Source organism: Episyrphus balteatus, chromosome 1 (genome assembly GCF_945859705.1).
Source record: "Episyrphus balteatus chromosome 1, idEpiBalt1.1, whole genome shotgun sequence".
NCBI lineage: Eukaryota > Metazoa > Arthropoda > Insecta > Diptera > Syrphidae > Episyrphus > Episyrphus balteatus.
In genome coordinates this window covers 149,425,072-149,443,475 of record NC_079134.1, presented here as the reverse complement: position 1 = coordinate 149,443,475, position 18,404 = coordinate 149,425,072, and the positions used below count along the sequence as shown (strand labels likewise).

Here is an 18,404-nt window from a genome sequence, read left to right as displayed (position 1 = left end):
ATAAATTTTGGTCGAAATCTGTTTTGTCGTTTACGAGAAATTCATAAATCAAAAAAACCGTTCTATGGCAGGTACCGTTAATAACGGTACAAAAAATATTTTTTTTTATTTTCAAAGGAAGCTTTTATGTGCTTTACTACACACACAAAGGACCATGGGCACTTTTGTATGGACTTTGGGCCCAATTTCAACATTGCTCAACAGTGATGAAACGCATGTCAAATGAAAGGTCTTGAGGAGTTCTTTAATTTATTATATCGGGGTGAAGTCGAAATCGACCGCAAAAGTGGAGTTTTGGACCATTTTATAAAATAGTACCTACTCAAAATGAAAAAAATATATATTTAAAAAAAAGTGGCAACACTTACTATAAAGTATTTCACCTTTTTCAAAAGCTTTAATTCAGTATTAAAATGAAGTTATTTCTATTGATAGTTTTCGAAAAAATGATTTATAAATAAAAAAATATAAAAAAATAAGGTAAAATCAAAATATTTAGTACTAGTTTTTTTTTTCACTTTTTGTGAAATAAAGCTTTAAAATGACTTTTTATTCACTGCACTATCAATTAATCAAACACTGAAAACCAAATAGTTTTATCTCTTCTAGTTTTTAAGAAAATCGAAAACTACTAAAACTTCATTTTTTTCATACGATTTTTTATTCTAAGTCCTGAGTATTTACGCTTACTTTTCTTGAAGTTAACGACGAAGGATTATACATATCAAGTTTGGATAAGTGACACCGAAGTCTCCTATTTTGTTCAACTATTCAATCTGTGAAAATAGACCTTTTCCTAATACTTATGTTATGTAGGGCCAGTTGTACAAACGTGGTTCAGCCTCGGATCAGGAATTTAACCCACCGATTTCCGCGGATTAGCTGCGGATCAACTTCGGTTCAAACATGGATGTGCACAGAGAAAAATATGACCCGCTAAAAACTAACAGATTGCCATATTGTTTTACCGTCCATACATTTCATAAGGAAATCTTATTAAAATCAACGATTAATAAGGTTTTTTTAAGGAGATTTCTTATTATTTTTATAGAGAAAATCTTATTAAAATTTGACTGAAAAGTTGATTTTTTTTGCAACTTAGCACTAGAACAAAAATCGCGATCAATATTTTCATGGCAGGTTGGTTCAGGTGGTAAGGTGGCCGACTAATGATTTGAAGTCTCCAGTTCGATTCCCAGCCTGGTCATCGTTTTTTTTATTTTTTTGCAGATTTTAAAACAATAAGGAAAACCCGATTGTTTTAATAAGGTTTCCTTCTTGGATGAAAACTAGAGCCTACTATTGCACGTGTATTAAGGTACACGTGCTACACGTGTATTTAAATAATTCGTGCCGAAGCACGTGTATTTGTAAATACACGTGTATTTATATTTACACGTGTATTTATATTTACACGTGTAAATAGCGTTCGAACAGGTAGATTTGGTGGCGATTTCCTAAAATATGTATTATATTGAATGAAAAGGATATTGTTCAGGTTTTTGCGGTTATTGGCTAGATTTACACATTGAAATTACACGGAAAATTTAATTGGAAATTCTTATTCAACCCTAGCCATATAAATCTTGGAAAAAAATTTTGACCCGATTCCCATTATCGTATCGAACTGAACTTTGTACACATATGAAGTTTGGATTGCAACGCAATATTTTGGGGTCCGAACTCAGGGGAGGGGCATTGGGGGGTTGAAACACCCCAAATCTATTTTATCCCATTCTAAATATCGCAAAAGCTTTTGTAGGTAAATTGCAAGAGAGGGGCTTTGGGAGCTCATACCACCCAAGCAAATTATCATCTTCTTTCAAATATTATACGACTAAAAAGTAAAAAAATAAAGCAGATTAGATTAGATTACCAAGCAACAAAACATATAAAATAATTAAATTGACTCCATGGAGTCCCTTTAAATGCCGTCCAAGGGCTCCGGTTGTTCCACCGGGACAAGAAAAACGGTTGTTTTGTTGTGAACTACATAAGTCACAGTAGGCATTTGTCCCTTCTCGGTGGGCATATTGCCATACCCAACTCCTTGGCTTCATATTTTAGTTTTATTTTAAAATTTATTTTGATTGAATTTGTCGCTTTATTTATAAAACACCTTTTACACTTTCACTATGAACTTAGTAAACCATATGATCTTCAAATAAACGGTGATTAACAAAAAAAAAAAAAAAACATGTAACAGTTGGTACACTTTCTTCTGAGAAAGACACAGTAGGCAATATGCAAATATATCTTGGAAAAATTTATTAGCTTTTTTTTAATGAAAAGGCACATCATTATTTTTAATTTTTGAATAAATTATTTATAAGGTCTTCAAAAAGTTCAAATACTATTTTTCCAATTCGAACTATTTATTTGCACAATAATCTTCAGTTGTTTAGTTTTAAAAACTTTTATTTTACCCCCAAAAAGCAAAAAAATCATTTTGTTTCGTATTTACACGTGTAAATATAAATACACGTGTATTTAATAAATACACGTGTAAATAAGATACACGTGTAAACGTTTTTTAGATACACGTGTACACGTGTATCGGGTACACGTGTAATTAAATACACGAACAAAATCGTAGGCTCTAATGAAAACCATAGAGAAATCTTATTGTTTTTGTTCTATTTTATGTGGTCTATTTTTCTCTGTGTGGCTATTTTTACATATGTGGACCTTCCACTAGTGCTAAACTGGAACCTTAACACCGATTTCATAAGATAAAAGTTGTTGAACCAAGTATTAAATATTTGTACAACTGGGCCTTACAGTTATAAAATCAATGGCATATGGTTTGGTTCTAGTGCCAGTATCAATAATATCGTTACTCGTTACTTTCGTATGTTTCTAGTCTGGATAACTGTAATTTTATTTTCTGTCAACAAAACGTTGACATCGGTTACGATTTGGTCCTTGACGATTTGGTAAGACGAATTAGTAGGTGTAGTAAATATAAAATAATTAATATATACCTATGAAAAAAATATTGGAAAAACATCAGCAATGAATCAGCATAAAAAATCGTATGGAAAAAATGAAGTTTTAGTAGTTTTCGATTTTCTTAAAACTAGAAGAGATAAAACTATTTAATACAGTAAAATAAGGAGAAAAAAGGGGTAAATCTCGGAATGAATGTTAGTAGAAATTTTTTTTGCTCAATATCTTCCTTTTGCCATTCTATAACATATCTCAAAAGTCTAGAAAAATCTCATGTCCGCTTGTCGCGATTTCAAGGTCAAATCGCGAAATGCAGATTTTCAAAATTAGCAAAAATAGGCTATGGTATTATATACACATATGATACATGATTTCAAGCTATTTTTTAATGCTGATTCCAAAAAATCAAAAATCAAGACAATCTGACGTCTCTGGAAAAAGTTATACCTGTTTTTCATCTGTCAACTCATATTATTATAACAGTTGCAAACTTACTGCCGACAAACCCTTAAAAGTTATGGTAGATGAACCAAATTTTGCATGAAGATTTTAGAATCCATCATTATTAAAAATCAAAACAATCCATTACAAAAAATATATATACCTACGAAATAATGGTATTTTTTTATGGAGCGGCAAATTTTAGGATATGCACTAAAGAAGATTCTTGTTCATCTTAGGAATAAGTGCTAATAGGCTATTTTTTCATTTTAATCTTTGTTTGGATATTCTTTAACTACCCTCAAAAATCTAAAAAAATCTCATGTCCGCAAGTCCTAATTTTCTTGGTTTGAAAATAAGGTGCAGATTTTAAAAGATCGAAAAACTTCACTTCAGATATTTGTGTCAGATCAACATGAATAAGGTGCATTACTTTTCAGGGATGGTCAGGTTGACTTGTTTGTGAGTTTTGTTGGAATAAGTGTTAAAAAATACCTTTAAATCATGTCGCTTATGTTGGTATACATATACAAATTTAAACTTTTCTTATTAATTTTTTAAAATAGGTATGCACCTTATTTTCAAACCAAGAAAATTAGGACTTGCGGACATGAGATTTTTTTAGATTTTTGAGGGAAGTTAAAGAATATCCAAACAAAGATTAAAATGAAAAAATTAGCCTATTAGCACTTATTCCTTAGATGAACAAGAATCTTCTTTAGTGCATATCCTAAAATTTGCCGCTCCATAAAAAAATACCATTATTTCGTAGGTATATATATTTTTTGTAATGGATTGTTTTGATTTTTAATAATGATGGATTCTAAAATCTTCATGCAAAATTTGGTTCATCTACCATAACTTTTAAGGGTTTGTCGGCAGTAAGTTTGCAACTGTTATAATAATATGAGTTGACAGATGAAAAACAGGTATAACTTTTTCCAGAGACGTCAGATTGTCTTGATTTTTGATTTTTTGGAATCAGCATTAAAAAATAGCTTGAAATCATGTATCATATGTGTATATAATACCATAGCCTATTTTTGCTAATTTTGAAAATCTGCATTTCGCGATTTGACCTTGAAATCGCGACAAGCGGACATGAGATTTTTCTAGACTTTTGAGATATGTTATAGAATGGCAAAAGGAAGATATTGAGCAAAAAAAATTTCTACTAACATTCATTCCGAGGTTAAACCCTTATTTGACTGGATTAATTTGGTTTTCAGTATTTTATAAATTGATATTGCAGTGAATAAAAAGTCATTTTAAAGCTTTATTTCACAAAAAGTGAAAAAAAAATTAGTACTAAATATTTTGATTTTACCTTATTTTTTTTACATTTTTTTATTTATAAATCATTTTTTCGAAAACTATTAATAGAAATAGCTTTATTTTGATTAAAGGTGGATGTCTAGCTTTTGAAAAAGGTGAAACACTTTATAGTAAGTGTTGCGTGTTGCCACTTTTTTTAAATATATTTTTTTTCACTTTGAGTACTATTTTATAAAATGGTCAAAAACACCACTTTTGCGCTCGATTTCGACTTCACCCCGATATAATAAATTACAGTACTCCTCAAGACCTTTCATTTGACATGCATTTCATCACTGTTGAGCAATGTTGAAATTGGGCCCAAAATGCCCATGGTCCTTTGAATCAAAATCATTAGAGCCGTTTTTGAAAAAAAAAACTAATTTTCTGTATAGTATAAAATTTCAATTTGTCCTCTAGGGAATCACCCAAAACTGTTAACTAGCAAGTTTGAAAAAATCACTCCATTAGTTTAGGTGGTAGCTCGAGGTACACAAAGACAGACAGACAGACAGACAGACAGACGGACAGACAGACAGAATTGCCGGACCCGCTTTTTTGGCATTTTTGATCATCGTAATGTCACGTAAAATTGTTATCTGGAGTTCAATTTTTTTTCCGAATCCCAAACTTGCCCTATAGTACATTCATCGCAAGTAAAAAATAAAAAAAAATGTAAAAACACTAAATTTTTAATAATATCTCTTAGATCTCAAAAATTGCAAAATTGGAATTTTTTTTGAATACCATATATTTCATCAAACGATTTGCTTACCTATACTATTCAAAATTTACAGACAAATATTTCTTATCATTTTGAAGTGTTCAATGTAAATAAAATTATAAAAAAAAGTTTTTGAAAAAATTCAAATTAAAAAATAAATTTTTTTTTTCGATTTAAATTTTTTTTTTTTTTAAACATAAACACAATCTTTAAATTCCAATAATTATTTAAATTATAGACGATTTAAACTACATGAGCAAGTACGTCCGACCCAGTCGTGCATTTTATTTTATTTTATTCGCAAAAAAAAAAAAACAAATAGGTATTTATTTCTGTGATTTGTTTTTCGTTTAAAATGAAAAATGAGTAACTACTGAGTTGCAGAAAAAACACAGCTCATAATGTTAATCAGATAGGTAATAAAGCATTTGTGTAAGAATTTACGCTTAAAAAAAATCATTTTAAAAAAGTTCATTTAAAAAAAGTCATTACTATTTGGCATATTTTTTAATAAAGATTTTAACGCTAAGAAAACACCTTTAAAATAAATATAATTTATTCACCACAAAATTCTTATTTTCTTATTATTTTTTTTTTGTATTAATTTGCCAAAAATACAAAATGTATTTTAACATTTTTTTTTATTTATAAAGTAGACCAGGGATCAATGACTTTTTATTTGTACTCGAAAGACTCGAAGAGCTATTTCAATATTCATACGACACAAGCTTGGCGATGATGCAGTCATTCGACCTCATAATGTGTTGCTGGCATGTTGGATGCTGCTACAAGGTCTATTAATAGAATACACATTCCTCTTGCCACAAATAGAAAGGATTCACTTTCACTATATGCATGCGTGTCGCACATAGTTTTATATCAGCTCAAGATTTACGCTCTGTTGCATTGCCACAAGTGCAGGCTGCCTGCTCTATGATTTGTGTGTTAAGTTTGCTTGCATAGTTTATGCAGAGTCAAGATATTTTCATACAAAATCTGGAATGTATGTGTGAAACTATTTCGCGGAAAGTGTGAACCATAGTAAAAATTCCTCTGTTGATTTGCATGCATGTTAATATCGAAAAAACATGCACAACTTCTTTTATATTGCAAACCACAGCAAATTATTTTTAAGAAAGAAAAAGTTTGCATTCTAAAGCTTCTTTCAAGGAGGATTTATGTGCATAACATGAAAGTTGCGGATTTAGTTTTTTTCTCTTTTTTTCTTCGCACAACCATGAAAACCCCCGAGATGCTCTGAATATTTATTAAATTTATCTTCTTGATTTTCTATACGAGTATTTTCGCTGGCTTGAAGGATCTAAACTCATGTCGAACGATGGGGTTAATATAGGTATGTGCGGTATTCCTCATCTTCACGACCAAGTTAAGTTTACCTTTTCTCACTTTGAAGAAGTTCATCTTGTCGACATCACAAAAGAACACTCTGATGTCGATGTGAGATGAAAAACTACATTGTTAGTTAAAATGGAATTTGCTTTTTTGGAATGAGGAAAGTCTTGGAATGAGAAGGGGTTTGTTTGCATATGACATTATGGAAAATAATTTACATAATTATAAAATTTAAGTTTATCTATATTTAATGAACAAATTTTAATGTATTTTTGGAGCATTTTTCTCTGTTCAGTGAGATAAGAAAAGGGAATCTTTTTTTTGTTTTAAGTGATTCCTTAGAAGCCAAATTGAATTTTTTTTTCTTATTAATAAACCCTATTTAAACCGAATTTAAGAAAACAAATTGATTGCAAATAACTAACAACCAGACCTCAAAGAAATTTCTGAGGTGATAACGTAGAAAAAAGGCAGGTAGAACATTCTCCCGTTCCGTTTGAGGTTGTAAGCAGTATGGTAGATTATAATCATTTTTAGCAAAAAAACAAAACCGACTTCAATGGATCAAAACTCGGTTTTATGGTTTTTAAAATAGTTCCTATGGCTATGAAATGGGACCACACTGCAGCCACCAGCTTTCCAATACAAAAAGAATTATCAAAATTGGTTCACTCAGTCCAAAGTTATGCGGTAACAAACATAAAAAAAAAAAAAAAAAAAATACAGACGAATTGAATACCTCCTCCTTTTTGGAAGTCGGTAAAAATGCAAAATTAAAATTAAACTACTAGATATTTGAAACTCTACTATAACTTATTTGAAAGGTTATACAATTGATAGATAATTTTTTTTTACGAATGGCATATGTATTGAAAAAAATTCTTAAAAAATTTTAAACTGAGTTAGGAACAATTTCTAAAATGAAAGCAGGAGTAAGCCTTCAAAAAAGCTATTTTATTTATGTATATCAAAGAAAAGTTAATAAATAAAATGCCTTAATAGATTTATTGTAAGAGACTTCATCTCTTACATGCAATTGTATTCTAATATTATTTCACAAATGAAACTAATAATAATAACGTACTTACGGCAACGCGAATTTGCGATATAATGTTTCATCTTTTGTGTTCCATTTTATTATTATTATTGAGAGCAAGAAAAGGCTTTTTATAATGCATATGTTTCTTTCGAAATATTAACTGTTTAAATATAAAAAAGCTTAATGAAAAACTCTTTCTCAAGATATTGAATGATTTTTGTTTCTTTTATTTTAATTTGCTTGCTTTATCTTTTGCTTAAATTTTAATAAAATTTATTTTTGGATTTTTTATTAAATTGTAATCAAATTTACATTATTTTTTCAATCCTCTAGATTTCGAAATATGAGTATTTTTTTATTTTTCAGAATTTTTCAAACTTTTCAAAAATTTTTGAACTTTCAGTAGGTATAGACATTATTGATTTGCATAGGTACTTGTGCAAAAACTGGATTCTTAAATTGATTTTTGAGCAAAAAATGGGAAAAACTATTTTTCTTGAACCAATTTTTTTTTGAATCGTTTTCAACAGGTTTTTATTAATATATTTTTTTTTTCTGATAGATAGATGGATGAAATTTTAATGGAAAGATACACGGTTAAAAATTCTGGAGTATTTTTTAATATTTTTTGGGTTACATATAGGTCTACACCAGAAATGTATATTAAAATTTAATACATGACAAGTATTAAAATTTTTATTTAATACAAAATGTATTAAAATTTAATATAGTTGTATTAAAAAATAATACAGTTTATATTAGAATTTAATACCAAATGTATTAAATTACTAGTATTGCATATTAAATTTTAATCTTTTTATATTAATTTCTAATAACAATTTTATTAAAAGATTATACAAAATATTTCAATTTAATACCAAAAGTATTTAAAATTAATAAAATGTATTCTTTTCCTCAATTCATTACTGAAAATAAATACTAATCATAAATAATATAATAATGGTGATATTATTTTCTCTAGTTTATCTGTTTCACAAACTGTGGCATGTGAAATCTTACTGCCGATCAAAATTCATCTGCAATGTATGCATTTTGCTTCGAAAAAACACAAAGCGCCTTAAAATTTGTACAAATTTACATTTTCTGATTTCATTTTTTTTTTATAGAAAAGGTACCTCAAACAATGGATTTTTTCTGGCTGCTGGCGTCGTTGGATTAAAATTTAATATTACCTATTGTATTTCCATTTAATACTTTTTATATTAGTTTTTAATAAATTTGTATTACATTTTAATACAATTATATTAAAATGTAATACAAAAATATTTAAATCTAGTACAGCGGTATTAAAATTCAATACAAGATTAGAATTTAACAGACGGAGATTATTTTCTAATAATTTTTGTATTGCAAGTAATAAACTTAATATTTAAATATTGAAATTTAATACAAAAAAGATTAAAAATAATTATAATGTTTTGGAAGTATTAAAATGTAATATTTTTTCTGTTGAAAATTGCTTTAATACAAGAGCTGTATTAAAAAATACTACAGAATTTTTAAAGGTGTAGATAATAGACAGGAAAATATTTGAACAGAATTTGAATTATTTTCATTTTTTATAATTTTGAGATATCGGTAAAAAGATGTTACTGATTTTAACAATCTATATCTTTTTACCCAGAGCACATAGAAATTTGATTTAACTTTGAGTCAAATTTTCTCAAGTGGGCCACCTAAAACCGACTTCTCGAATTTGATACTTTTTTTTTGCATACATATATTGGAAGATTTATATGTTAAAAATAATATTCCAAAGTATTTTTGAAAAATTTCAATTTTGTTAAAAGTTATAAAAAAATTAAATTAGAAAATTTGACTGTTTATTTAGCTAGTAAATAATAGGAACTCTCATTTGACATACCGCACATAAAGGTACCTGCAATACAAGCTACAAAAATTAAATTTAAAAAAGATTTCAAAACTACCAGACCAACCACCAGTTTAGTAACTTTTTTTGTAGGAGTTGTAGAGATATGGTTGAGACACATAATTAAAGCCAAAGTGATAACCTTTCTTATGATATACAATTTATCATAGGCTGTGATATAAAAAAATTGATAAAAGGGTGATAGAAAAAAAATTTTTTTTTGGTTCTTTTGATGAAAACTAATTGCATTAAAAAAAAATTTTGCAGACATCAATTTCAAGAAGTCATTTTTATACTATTTTACGCAACGTATAGATTTGAATATGGATCTATCCTTTAGAAGAGATATAAGACTTTTTGATGATATAACTTCTTTGAAAGTTCTGCCAAAACCATTACATGGAATTACCCAAATGAGAAAAAAAAAGTTAATGTTGTTCGCTTTTTTGGTAAAACACGATTGTCTCAGAAGAAAATCGAATATATCTGCTTCCGAATGTAAAATAGGAAAATTTTTGAAGTAACACAGCCAGGGGCGGACTGGCCCACCGGGCATTCTGGATTTTTCCCGGTAGGCCCTCGGGCAAGAAAACATTTCTTAAAAGCACTTGAAATTCCATTTTTAAATTCACTCACGTCATGCTTCAAATCGGTTTCTGGCCTTTTCAGTCAGTATAAATCTATTGTGCCCCTTATGGATCTTTCGAGACCTATAGAATTATGTTTGTGAGCCCCCTATGTATGTTCCGAGGCCCACAGAATTATGTTTGCGGCATTTAAGTCAACGTAGGCCTCCTATGGATCTTAATGGGCCTACCGAATTCTGTTTGTGGGCCCCCTATGGATTTTCAAAGGGCCCCATATGGATATTTCGAGGCCCACAAAATCATGTTTATGGCGTTTAAGTCAATAAAGGCCTCCTATGGATATTTAGGGGCCTACCGAATTCTGTTTGTGGGTCCCCTATGGATTTTCAGGGGGCCCCATATGGATCTTTCGAGGCCCACAGAATTATCTTTGTGACCTTTAAGTCAATGAAGGCCACCTATGGATCTTAATGGGCCTACCGAATTCTGTTTGTGGGCCCCCTATAGATTTTCAAAGGGTCCCATATGGATATTTCGAGGCCCACAGAATCATGTTTATGGCGTTTAAGTTAATGAAGGCCTCCTATGGATCTTTAGGGGCCTACCGAATTCTGTTTGTGGGTCCCCTATGGATTTTCAGGGGGCCCCATATGGATCTTTCGAGGCCCACAGAATTATCTTTGTGGCCTTTAAGTCAATGAAGGGCTGCTATGGATCTTTAGGGGCCTACCGAATTCTGTTTGTGGGCCCCCTATGGATTTTCAGGGGGCCATATATGGATCTTTCGAGGCCCACAGAATCATGTTTATGGCGTTTAAGTCAATGAAGGCCTCCTATGGATCTTTAGGGGCATACCGAATTCTGTTTGTGGGTCCCCTATGGATTTTCAGGGGGCCTCCTATGGATCTTAATGGGCCTACCGAATTCTAATTGTGGGCCCCCTATGGATTTTCAGGGGGCCCCATATGGATCTTGCGAGGCCCACAGAATCATGTTTACGGCGTTTAAGTCAATGAAGGCCTCCTATGGATCTTTAGGGGCCTACCGAATTCTAATTGTGGGCCCCCTATGGATTTTCAGGGGGCCCCATATGGATCTTGCGAGGCCCACAGAATCATGTTTATGGCGTTTAAGTCAATGAAGGCCTCCTATGGATCTTTAGGGGCCTACCGAATTCTGTTTGTGGGCCCCATATGGATCTTTCGAGGCCCATGGAATTATCTTTATGGCCTTTAAGTCAATGAAGGCCTCCTATGCATCTTTGGAGGCCTACCGAATTCTGTTTGGGGGCCCTATATGAATCTTTCGAGGCAAAAAACAAAAAACAACAAAAACTTTATCTGTATAGATTTTTGAAAAATCCAGATAATTATCCAGATTTTACTCGATAAAAGCAGTGGTGCCAAGGTACTTTATTTGTTGTGTTAAGCCTGAACTACATCAAAACACAAAGTCAAAAAAGTAAACACGATGTTTTTTCTTCTTCCCCCTAGTAGCTTGTTTGTATATCTCTCTTTCATTTTAAAAAAGTATTCGGTTCAAAAAGCTTGAACAAGACCAAGCTTTCGATTTTCACAAAGTTTTAAAAACAAATACACTGAAACAATATTTTATATCCTTTCCGTAAGGTAGCTCTTCGATCACATAGTTCCTGTCATTTTCCGAAAAAAAAGCTCTTTTGACAAACGGGAAACCTACACTATCTCCAAAAAAAAATCTCAATCGGATAAAATCTCCAGAAAATTTTTGACCCCATGGACAAAATCTCCATGGGGAAAGGCATCCAATGGACAAAATCTCCAATAAATAATTTTTTCTCCCATTTTCTCCAAATCCCCAAAAATCTCCAATTAGCAAAAACAAAAACGTAATAGAATGATAGAACAACCCTGTAAGTCAAAGTAAAATCAGAACTTAACACGACAATTTTAAAATCATAAAGGTTGCTCTATTACAACGGATCATAAATTATGTAAACAACCGTGACTTGACAATGATTCTAATATACTGGAACAATGATTCTAATATACTGGAAGGATACAGCAAGTTGAACTTAGCATAATCTTTTGAAGCAAGTTATCACAGCTTACAAATAAATATGAGTAAAAATAGGTCTTTCCAAAATGAAGATGCGCAAGTTGTGTATCAAGCAATCAAATCGCACGCGCGATTAAAACGTCCTTAAGTTACTTATTTTTTTTTTCAAAATTATTTTTTTCTAGAAGATATTGAAAAAAGAAATTTATGATAAATATCTCCAAATCTTGCTTGTTTTTTCCAAAGTAATGAACGGTTTTTGAACCAAATTCCAGTTTGCGTCTTCTGTTTTTGACTTAAAAAAACCAACATATTACATATTATATTAAATTTAAAATTACTTTTTGGGAGTTTATAGCGAAAATAATGATGAGTGTAGCTCAAAAACTAGACGTGATAGAATAAATCTGTAAACATGTCGCCTTGTCGCCATGTCGCCATGTCGCCATGTCGCCTTGTCGCCTTGTCGCCTTGTCGCCATGTCGCCTTGTCGCCATGTCGCCTTGTCGCCATGTCGCCTTGTCGCCATGTCGCCTTGTCGCCATGTCGCCTTGTCGCCATGTCGCCTTGTCGCCATGTCGCCATGTCGCCTTGTCGCCATGTCACCTTGTCGCCATGTCGCCTTGTCGCCATGTCGCCTTGTCGCCATGTCGCCTTGTCGCCATGTCGCCATGTCGCCTTGTCGCCATGTCGCCTTGTCGCCATGTCACCTTGTCGCCATGTCGCCTTGTCGCCATGTCGCCTTGTCGCCTTGTCGCCATGTTGCCTTGTCACCTTGTCGCCTTGTCGCCATGTCGCCTTGTCGCCTTGTCGCCTTGTCGCCATGTCGCCTTGTCGCCATGTCGCCTTGTCGCCATGTCGCCTTGTCGCCATGTCGCCTTGTCGCCATGTCGCCTTGTCGCCATGTCGCCTTGTCGCCATGTCGCCATGTCGCCTTGTCGCCATGTCGCCTTGTCGCCATGTCGCCTTGTCGCCATGTCGCCTTGTCGCCATGTCGCCTTGTCGCCATGTCGCCATGTCGCCTTGTCGCCATGTCGCCTTGTCGCCATGTCGCCTTGTCGCCATGTCACCTTGTCGCCATGTCGCCTTGTCGCCATGTCGCCTTGTCGCCTTGTCGCCATGTTGCCTTGTCACCTTGTCACCTTGTCGCCTTGTCGCCATGTCGCCTTGTCGCCATGTCGCCTTGTCGCCTTGTCGCCTTGTCGCCTTGTCGCCATGTCGCCATGTCGCCTTGTCGCCATGTCGCCCTGTCGCCATGTCGCCTTGTCGCCATGTCGCCTTGTCGCCATGTCGCCATGTCGCCTTGTCGCCATGTCGCCTTGTCGCCATGTCGCCTTGTCGCCATGTCGCCTTGTCGCCATGTTGCCTTGTCGCCTTGTCGCGCGCGCGATTTGATTGCTTGATACACAACTTACGCATCTGAAATTTTGGGATTTTCGCTCGGAGATTTTTTTTTTTGAGATTTTTTCCTGGAGATTTTGTCTCCAGGTCTGTCTTGGGGATTTTGGCTTTGGGGATTTTCTCTTTGGGATTATGGGTTTTGGTCATTCATCACCAACCCTTGACAAACAATTGAAATTTCAAATACATTCGATTCCCTATAAGTCGTACTGTATCACTAACGATTCTCGAGCTACTTGTATTGTTTCAACCGTCCTTTGCTTCAACAGTACCTAATCTCCCCTAATTAGAGATTTAGGTGACAAAATATGAAATAAAAGTAACAAATTGAGTTTTTAAAAAATATTGAACTCTTAATTGATTTGCAGCAAAAAATATTTTGATTTATTAATTATTTCTTATTATTAAGAAATGTTTTAGTGAAAGAATTGTAAAAAACAAAAATCTATTATGAGCGGAGGGAGCAAAATACAGTTGCAAAGTCGGGACTTTTCGAAATTTCGCAAAAACTGCATTAAATCGAAAACCGTAAGAATTTGATCCATTACTTTTGGGACACCCTGTGTATACAAAATACATATTTAACAAATTTTTAGCAAACACGAGTTGTGGTATAATTACGGTGACCATATTTCTGGAGCATAACCCGGGACAAAAACATTATAAAATCGTAATAGAATGCATAGATAAAGTTGCTTAGAATATCAAAGCTTTTTATGTGCCTGATAACTCACAAAAATATTTTTAATTTAATTTTATAAGAATTTTAATATCAATTTAAAAAATGATATAATATTTAATTAATTTATCGAAGTACCTAATAAAGTAAAAGGTACTGTTAGTAACTGTTAAAAATATTATTTTTTTTTTGTGAAAATCGTGAATTGTTGTTTTTTAACATTATCCTTTTATTTTAAAAGATTTTGAAATTGTGAAATCTTAAATTTTAATTTAACTTTTAACATGTAATTAAAAGTTTTGAAATTTTAAAAGCTTTAACATGACAAACAAAAGCACTGGATAAATTCACGAAAACTTTTAAAAACAAATGCTTTTATTTGAAAAAATAAATGATTTTTAGCATTTACATTTTCCAAACTTGGTCAATTAATTAAAAGTAGGTACAATTAATAAAAAGGACTATCACCGACTAATTTCTATAAGTCGGTTAATGTGGTTGCAGTCCTCGTAAAATGCCACATGTTCCGAAAAAAATAGATAAAACGTCCTTAACAATTATTCCTGACAGACCAACCCCTTATATTTTAGAAAAAGAAGGTGCAATAAAGACGAGATCGTTAATAAAACATCAAGCTCTTCAAATGTCTGATCCACACAGGCCTATTCCTGACATTTATTTGAATGGTGTAGTTTAATATCTGGGGTCTATGATAAATAACGAAGGTACTTGTGATGACGATATCAATCATCGCGTAAGCGTAGGGTGGATGAAGTGGCGGGAAAATTCTGCTATCTTCTGTGATCGAAAAATGCCCCTAAGCTGAAAGGAAGGCTCTACACCGCAGTTGTGCGTCCAGCACTCACATACGGTTCACAATGTTGGACAATGTACAAAAAGTATTAGAGTAAGTTAACGGCAGCTGAGATGAAGATGCTTCGCATGACAGCAGGAGTAACAAAGCTTGATAGAATTAGAAGTAGAAAGATCCGAGGAAGCCTTCATGTTAAAAATACCATCTCCCAAAAAATTGAACACGACCGACTCAGTTGGTATTGCCATGTTCAAAGGAGAGATCCTGAGAACCCCGTCAAAAAAGCAATATCATATAACGTTCCAACACGAAATAAAAAGAAAGGTAGGCCTAAAAACTCCTGGTACAAGCAAATACAAAAACACCAGCATTCAGTTGGCCTCAGAAACGGAACAATACAAAACCGGGAGGCTTGCCGCCTATTTCTGAGGTCAACCCGGCGAACCCCACAGGCGGATCACTAGTGTGAAGCAGTAACGTGGGAAGGTTATGATCCCCTCGACATCGAGATCATAACAGCGCCGAGAAAAAGGAAGAAGAAGAAGCTCTTCAAATGTCTCTGTTAAAAAATATTTCTAATATTTTTTATTTATATTAAGAACATACATACATTTTGAAAAAAAGAGCTTGTTTCTAATTATTTTTCGACCACTGCATATAAAAAAAACAATTTCTGCATATCAACTTTTATTTTTAAATATTTCCAGTAAGTAAATAATTATGTAAGTATTTTGTGGCCCTTTTCCTAAAAGTCCCGGAAGGCTCTTTGACTCCCAGTCCGCCCCTGAACACAGCAACCAGACCCCAAAAAAAAAACTTGTGGTTTTCATTTATTAATAGAACTTATAAAGAGGCGTCTCACTTAATGGATTGGAACTTATTTTAAAATTAAAATTTAATTGAATTTTCATTTCTAAATTTACAAAAACCCTTTACCAAACTTTTCTTCTAATTAAAGGTTCGAAGAAAAGCCCAAGCACAACAACAACAGCAACAACAAAATCTTCAAGAAACCCGCTCTTACTGTACCAGTGAGCCACGACTTAGTGAAACGGAAACACCGCCACAAAGACGTAAACTTTCACAAAGACGACCACAGCCAGGTTAGTATTCCTTCTCGTTTTATAGAAATTCTTAATTGGTCCCAAAAATATAACAAAACCAAACCAATCTGAAACTCTCTCATACTAAAAAAAAAAAAAAAACTTATTCTAAAACACACAAAAAGGATATTGGTAAAGGAATTTAATTCAAAGTGATTTATTGGACTATTTTTGAACGACTAAACGCACATTGATTAAGAAAATTTTGTAAAATTGATTTGAACTTAAAAATTTTCCTTTGACATTTTCAAATCATTTGATATATAGAAATATATTGTTTATGGTAGAATGATTGCATTTGGTCGTTTTCGTTTAATATTAACACGAAACTCATTTCGATGGAAATAATTTTGTTTTTTTTTGTGAATTTAAGTATATAGTTTGAGAAGGTATCATTATTATTTATATCAAGAATACCTATTTCTATTTCTGATGCAAAAAAAAAAAATAGTATATCACTCAAATCAGAGAAGCATAAATATTAGAAATTGGATTGCTTCTAAAAGCATAAAGTAAATCTTTTCAATGTCAAAGCTTTTCAATCATATATTGGAATATTCATATGTTTGAAAGAGGTATATTTTTGTATATTCACATTTATATGAATTCATTCCTTTACGCTCGATTGAGTAAATTCGATTCATAAAAGTCAATAAAATGTAACAAAAAAAAATCATTGCATTTTTTCTTAAAAAGTCATAAGATGATGGATTGTATGCACAAAGGTTTACTAGATATTTTATTAAATATAAATAAGAATTATTTTCGAGTGGATAATACTAATTTAATTAAATAATGTGACTTATTATATTTTGTGAAATGTTGGATTCGTTAAAAAATTAAAATAAAAAATCATACACAAAAAATAGTGCGCATACACCACAGTGAACCATTATGATAATACATATAGTTTCGATTTTTTTTTGTGAGCAGTTTATTAAAAAACATATAAGCTGAGTAAAATTGAGTTTTTCTTAAGATAAAAAAAAAAATACAACTATAATAAATTGTGCTAATTTTTATTAACAATTCAATTTTAATTAAGTTTTAAATAAAAATAAAATGATTTGCAACAAAAAAAAAAAAAAACACACAAAAAACATCTTTTCTTAACAATTTCAAATCGCATTTTTGTTTTTTTAAATTTGAAGTTCAATCAAAAAATGTAAAATATAAGTAAAGGCATAATTATGACCATATTTTTCAATTAAATCGGCGATATCAGCTCAAAACTACGTTTAAATGTAAAGAAATCTTCAAAAAAAGCATTAAAAAATCCTTAAAACCGAAAAAGAAAGTTACTGTAGGAAACTCGTGTAGCAAAAAAAAAAAAAAAAAACAAAGTCTAATCACAAACAGTTCTCAATATTGCAAAGACTGAAAAGTGTTTAAAGGAAATCGTCATACAGTATATCATAAAATATAGCGCATCGAAAACTGTCATTGAGTCAATACATACAAGTTTTTTCATAATTTTCTGTGCATTCCATCAGATGTACTAATAGTCCAGACAAAATTAACATAAAAAAGGGCAAACCCAAAAATAATTCGCATAGAAGTGAAAATTGGTACAGAGCATTAAAATGTCAAAGATCCCATGTGTGCATAAAAAGTTATTCAAGTTTAAATGTCGAAAAAGTAAGTCCTTCTTTCCTAACTTTGCAACGGGAGAAGTAAATTGGAATATTTTTAAAAGTAAAAAATATTTTTATAATTTTTTTTAACTTTGACCTCGAATATCTTTAGAATGGTTAGATTAATGAAAAAAGTTATTAAAACCTTTTTTGTGGAACAATCTATTTCCTACAAGAATATGTCTTGCGCGTTTGATTATTATAATTTTTCAATTTGTTACAAAATTAAGAAAAAAAAAAACGAATTTTTAAAGATTTTCTCGATTTTCGGACCTCAAATATCTATTAAACGGTTAGATAAACGAAAAAAGTGCACAAGGCGTTTTTTGTAGAGCGTTCAATTTCCTACAAGAATATGTAAAGAAATTAGCTAAAAAGTGGATTTAAAAAAAAATTATTTTTTTTTAGTAGAAGCTTGATGTAAAAATGGCAAATTGC

At 31.9% G+C, this 18,404-nt stretch overlaps 2 protein-coding genes across 3 annotated transcripts in view; both read left to right on the top strand.

The window, feature by feature from the left end:
- The window catches only part of LOC129906626 (glycogenin-1-like), a 172,535-nt gene extending 167,146 nt beyond the window's left edge, over window positions 1-5,389 (top strand). The window contains exon 7 of the mRNA XM_055982443.1: window positions 5,369-5,389. The gene's annotated coding sequence lies outside the window, so the exon portion shown is untranslated. The remainder of the gene's footprint in view (window positions 1-5,368) is intronic.
- The window catches only part of LOC129906631 (GTP-binding protein RAD), a 191,974-nt gene that overhangs the window by 59,191 nt on the left and 114,379 nt on the right, over window positions 1-18,404 (top strand). For both annotated transcript variants that reach the window (XM_055982453.1, XM_055982454.1), the window contains exon 3: window positions 16,188-16,332. In XM_055982453.1, the coding sequence (XP_055838428.1) occupies window positions 16,188-16,332 (145 nt within the window). The remainder of the gene's footprint in view (window positions 1-16,187; window positions 16,333-18,404) is intronic.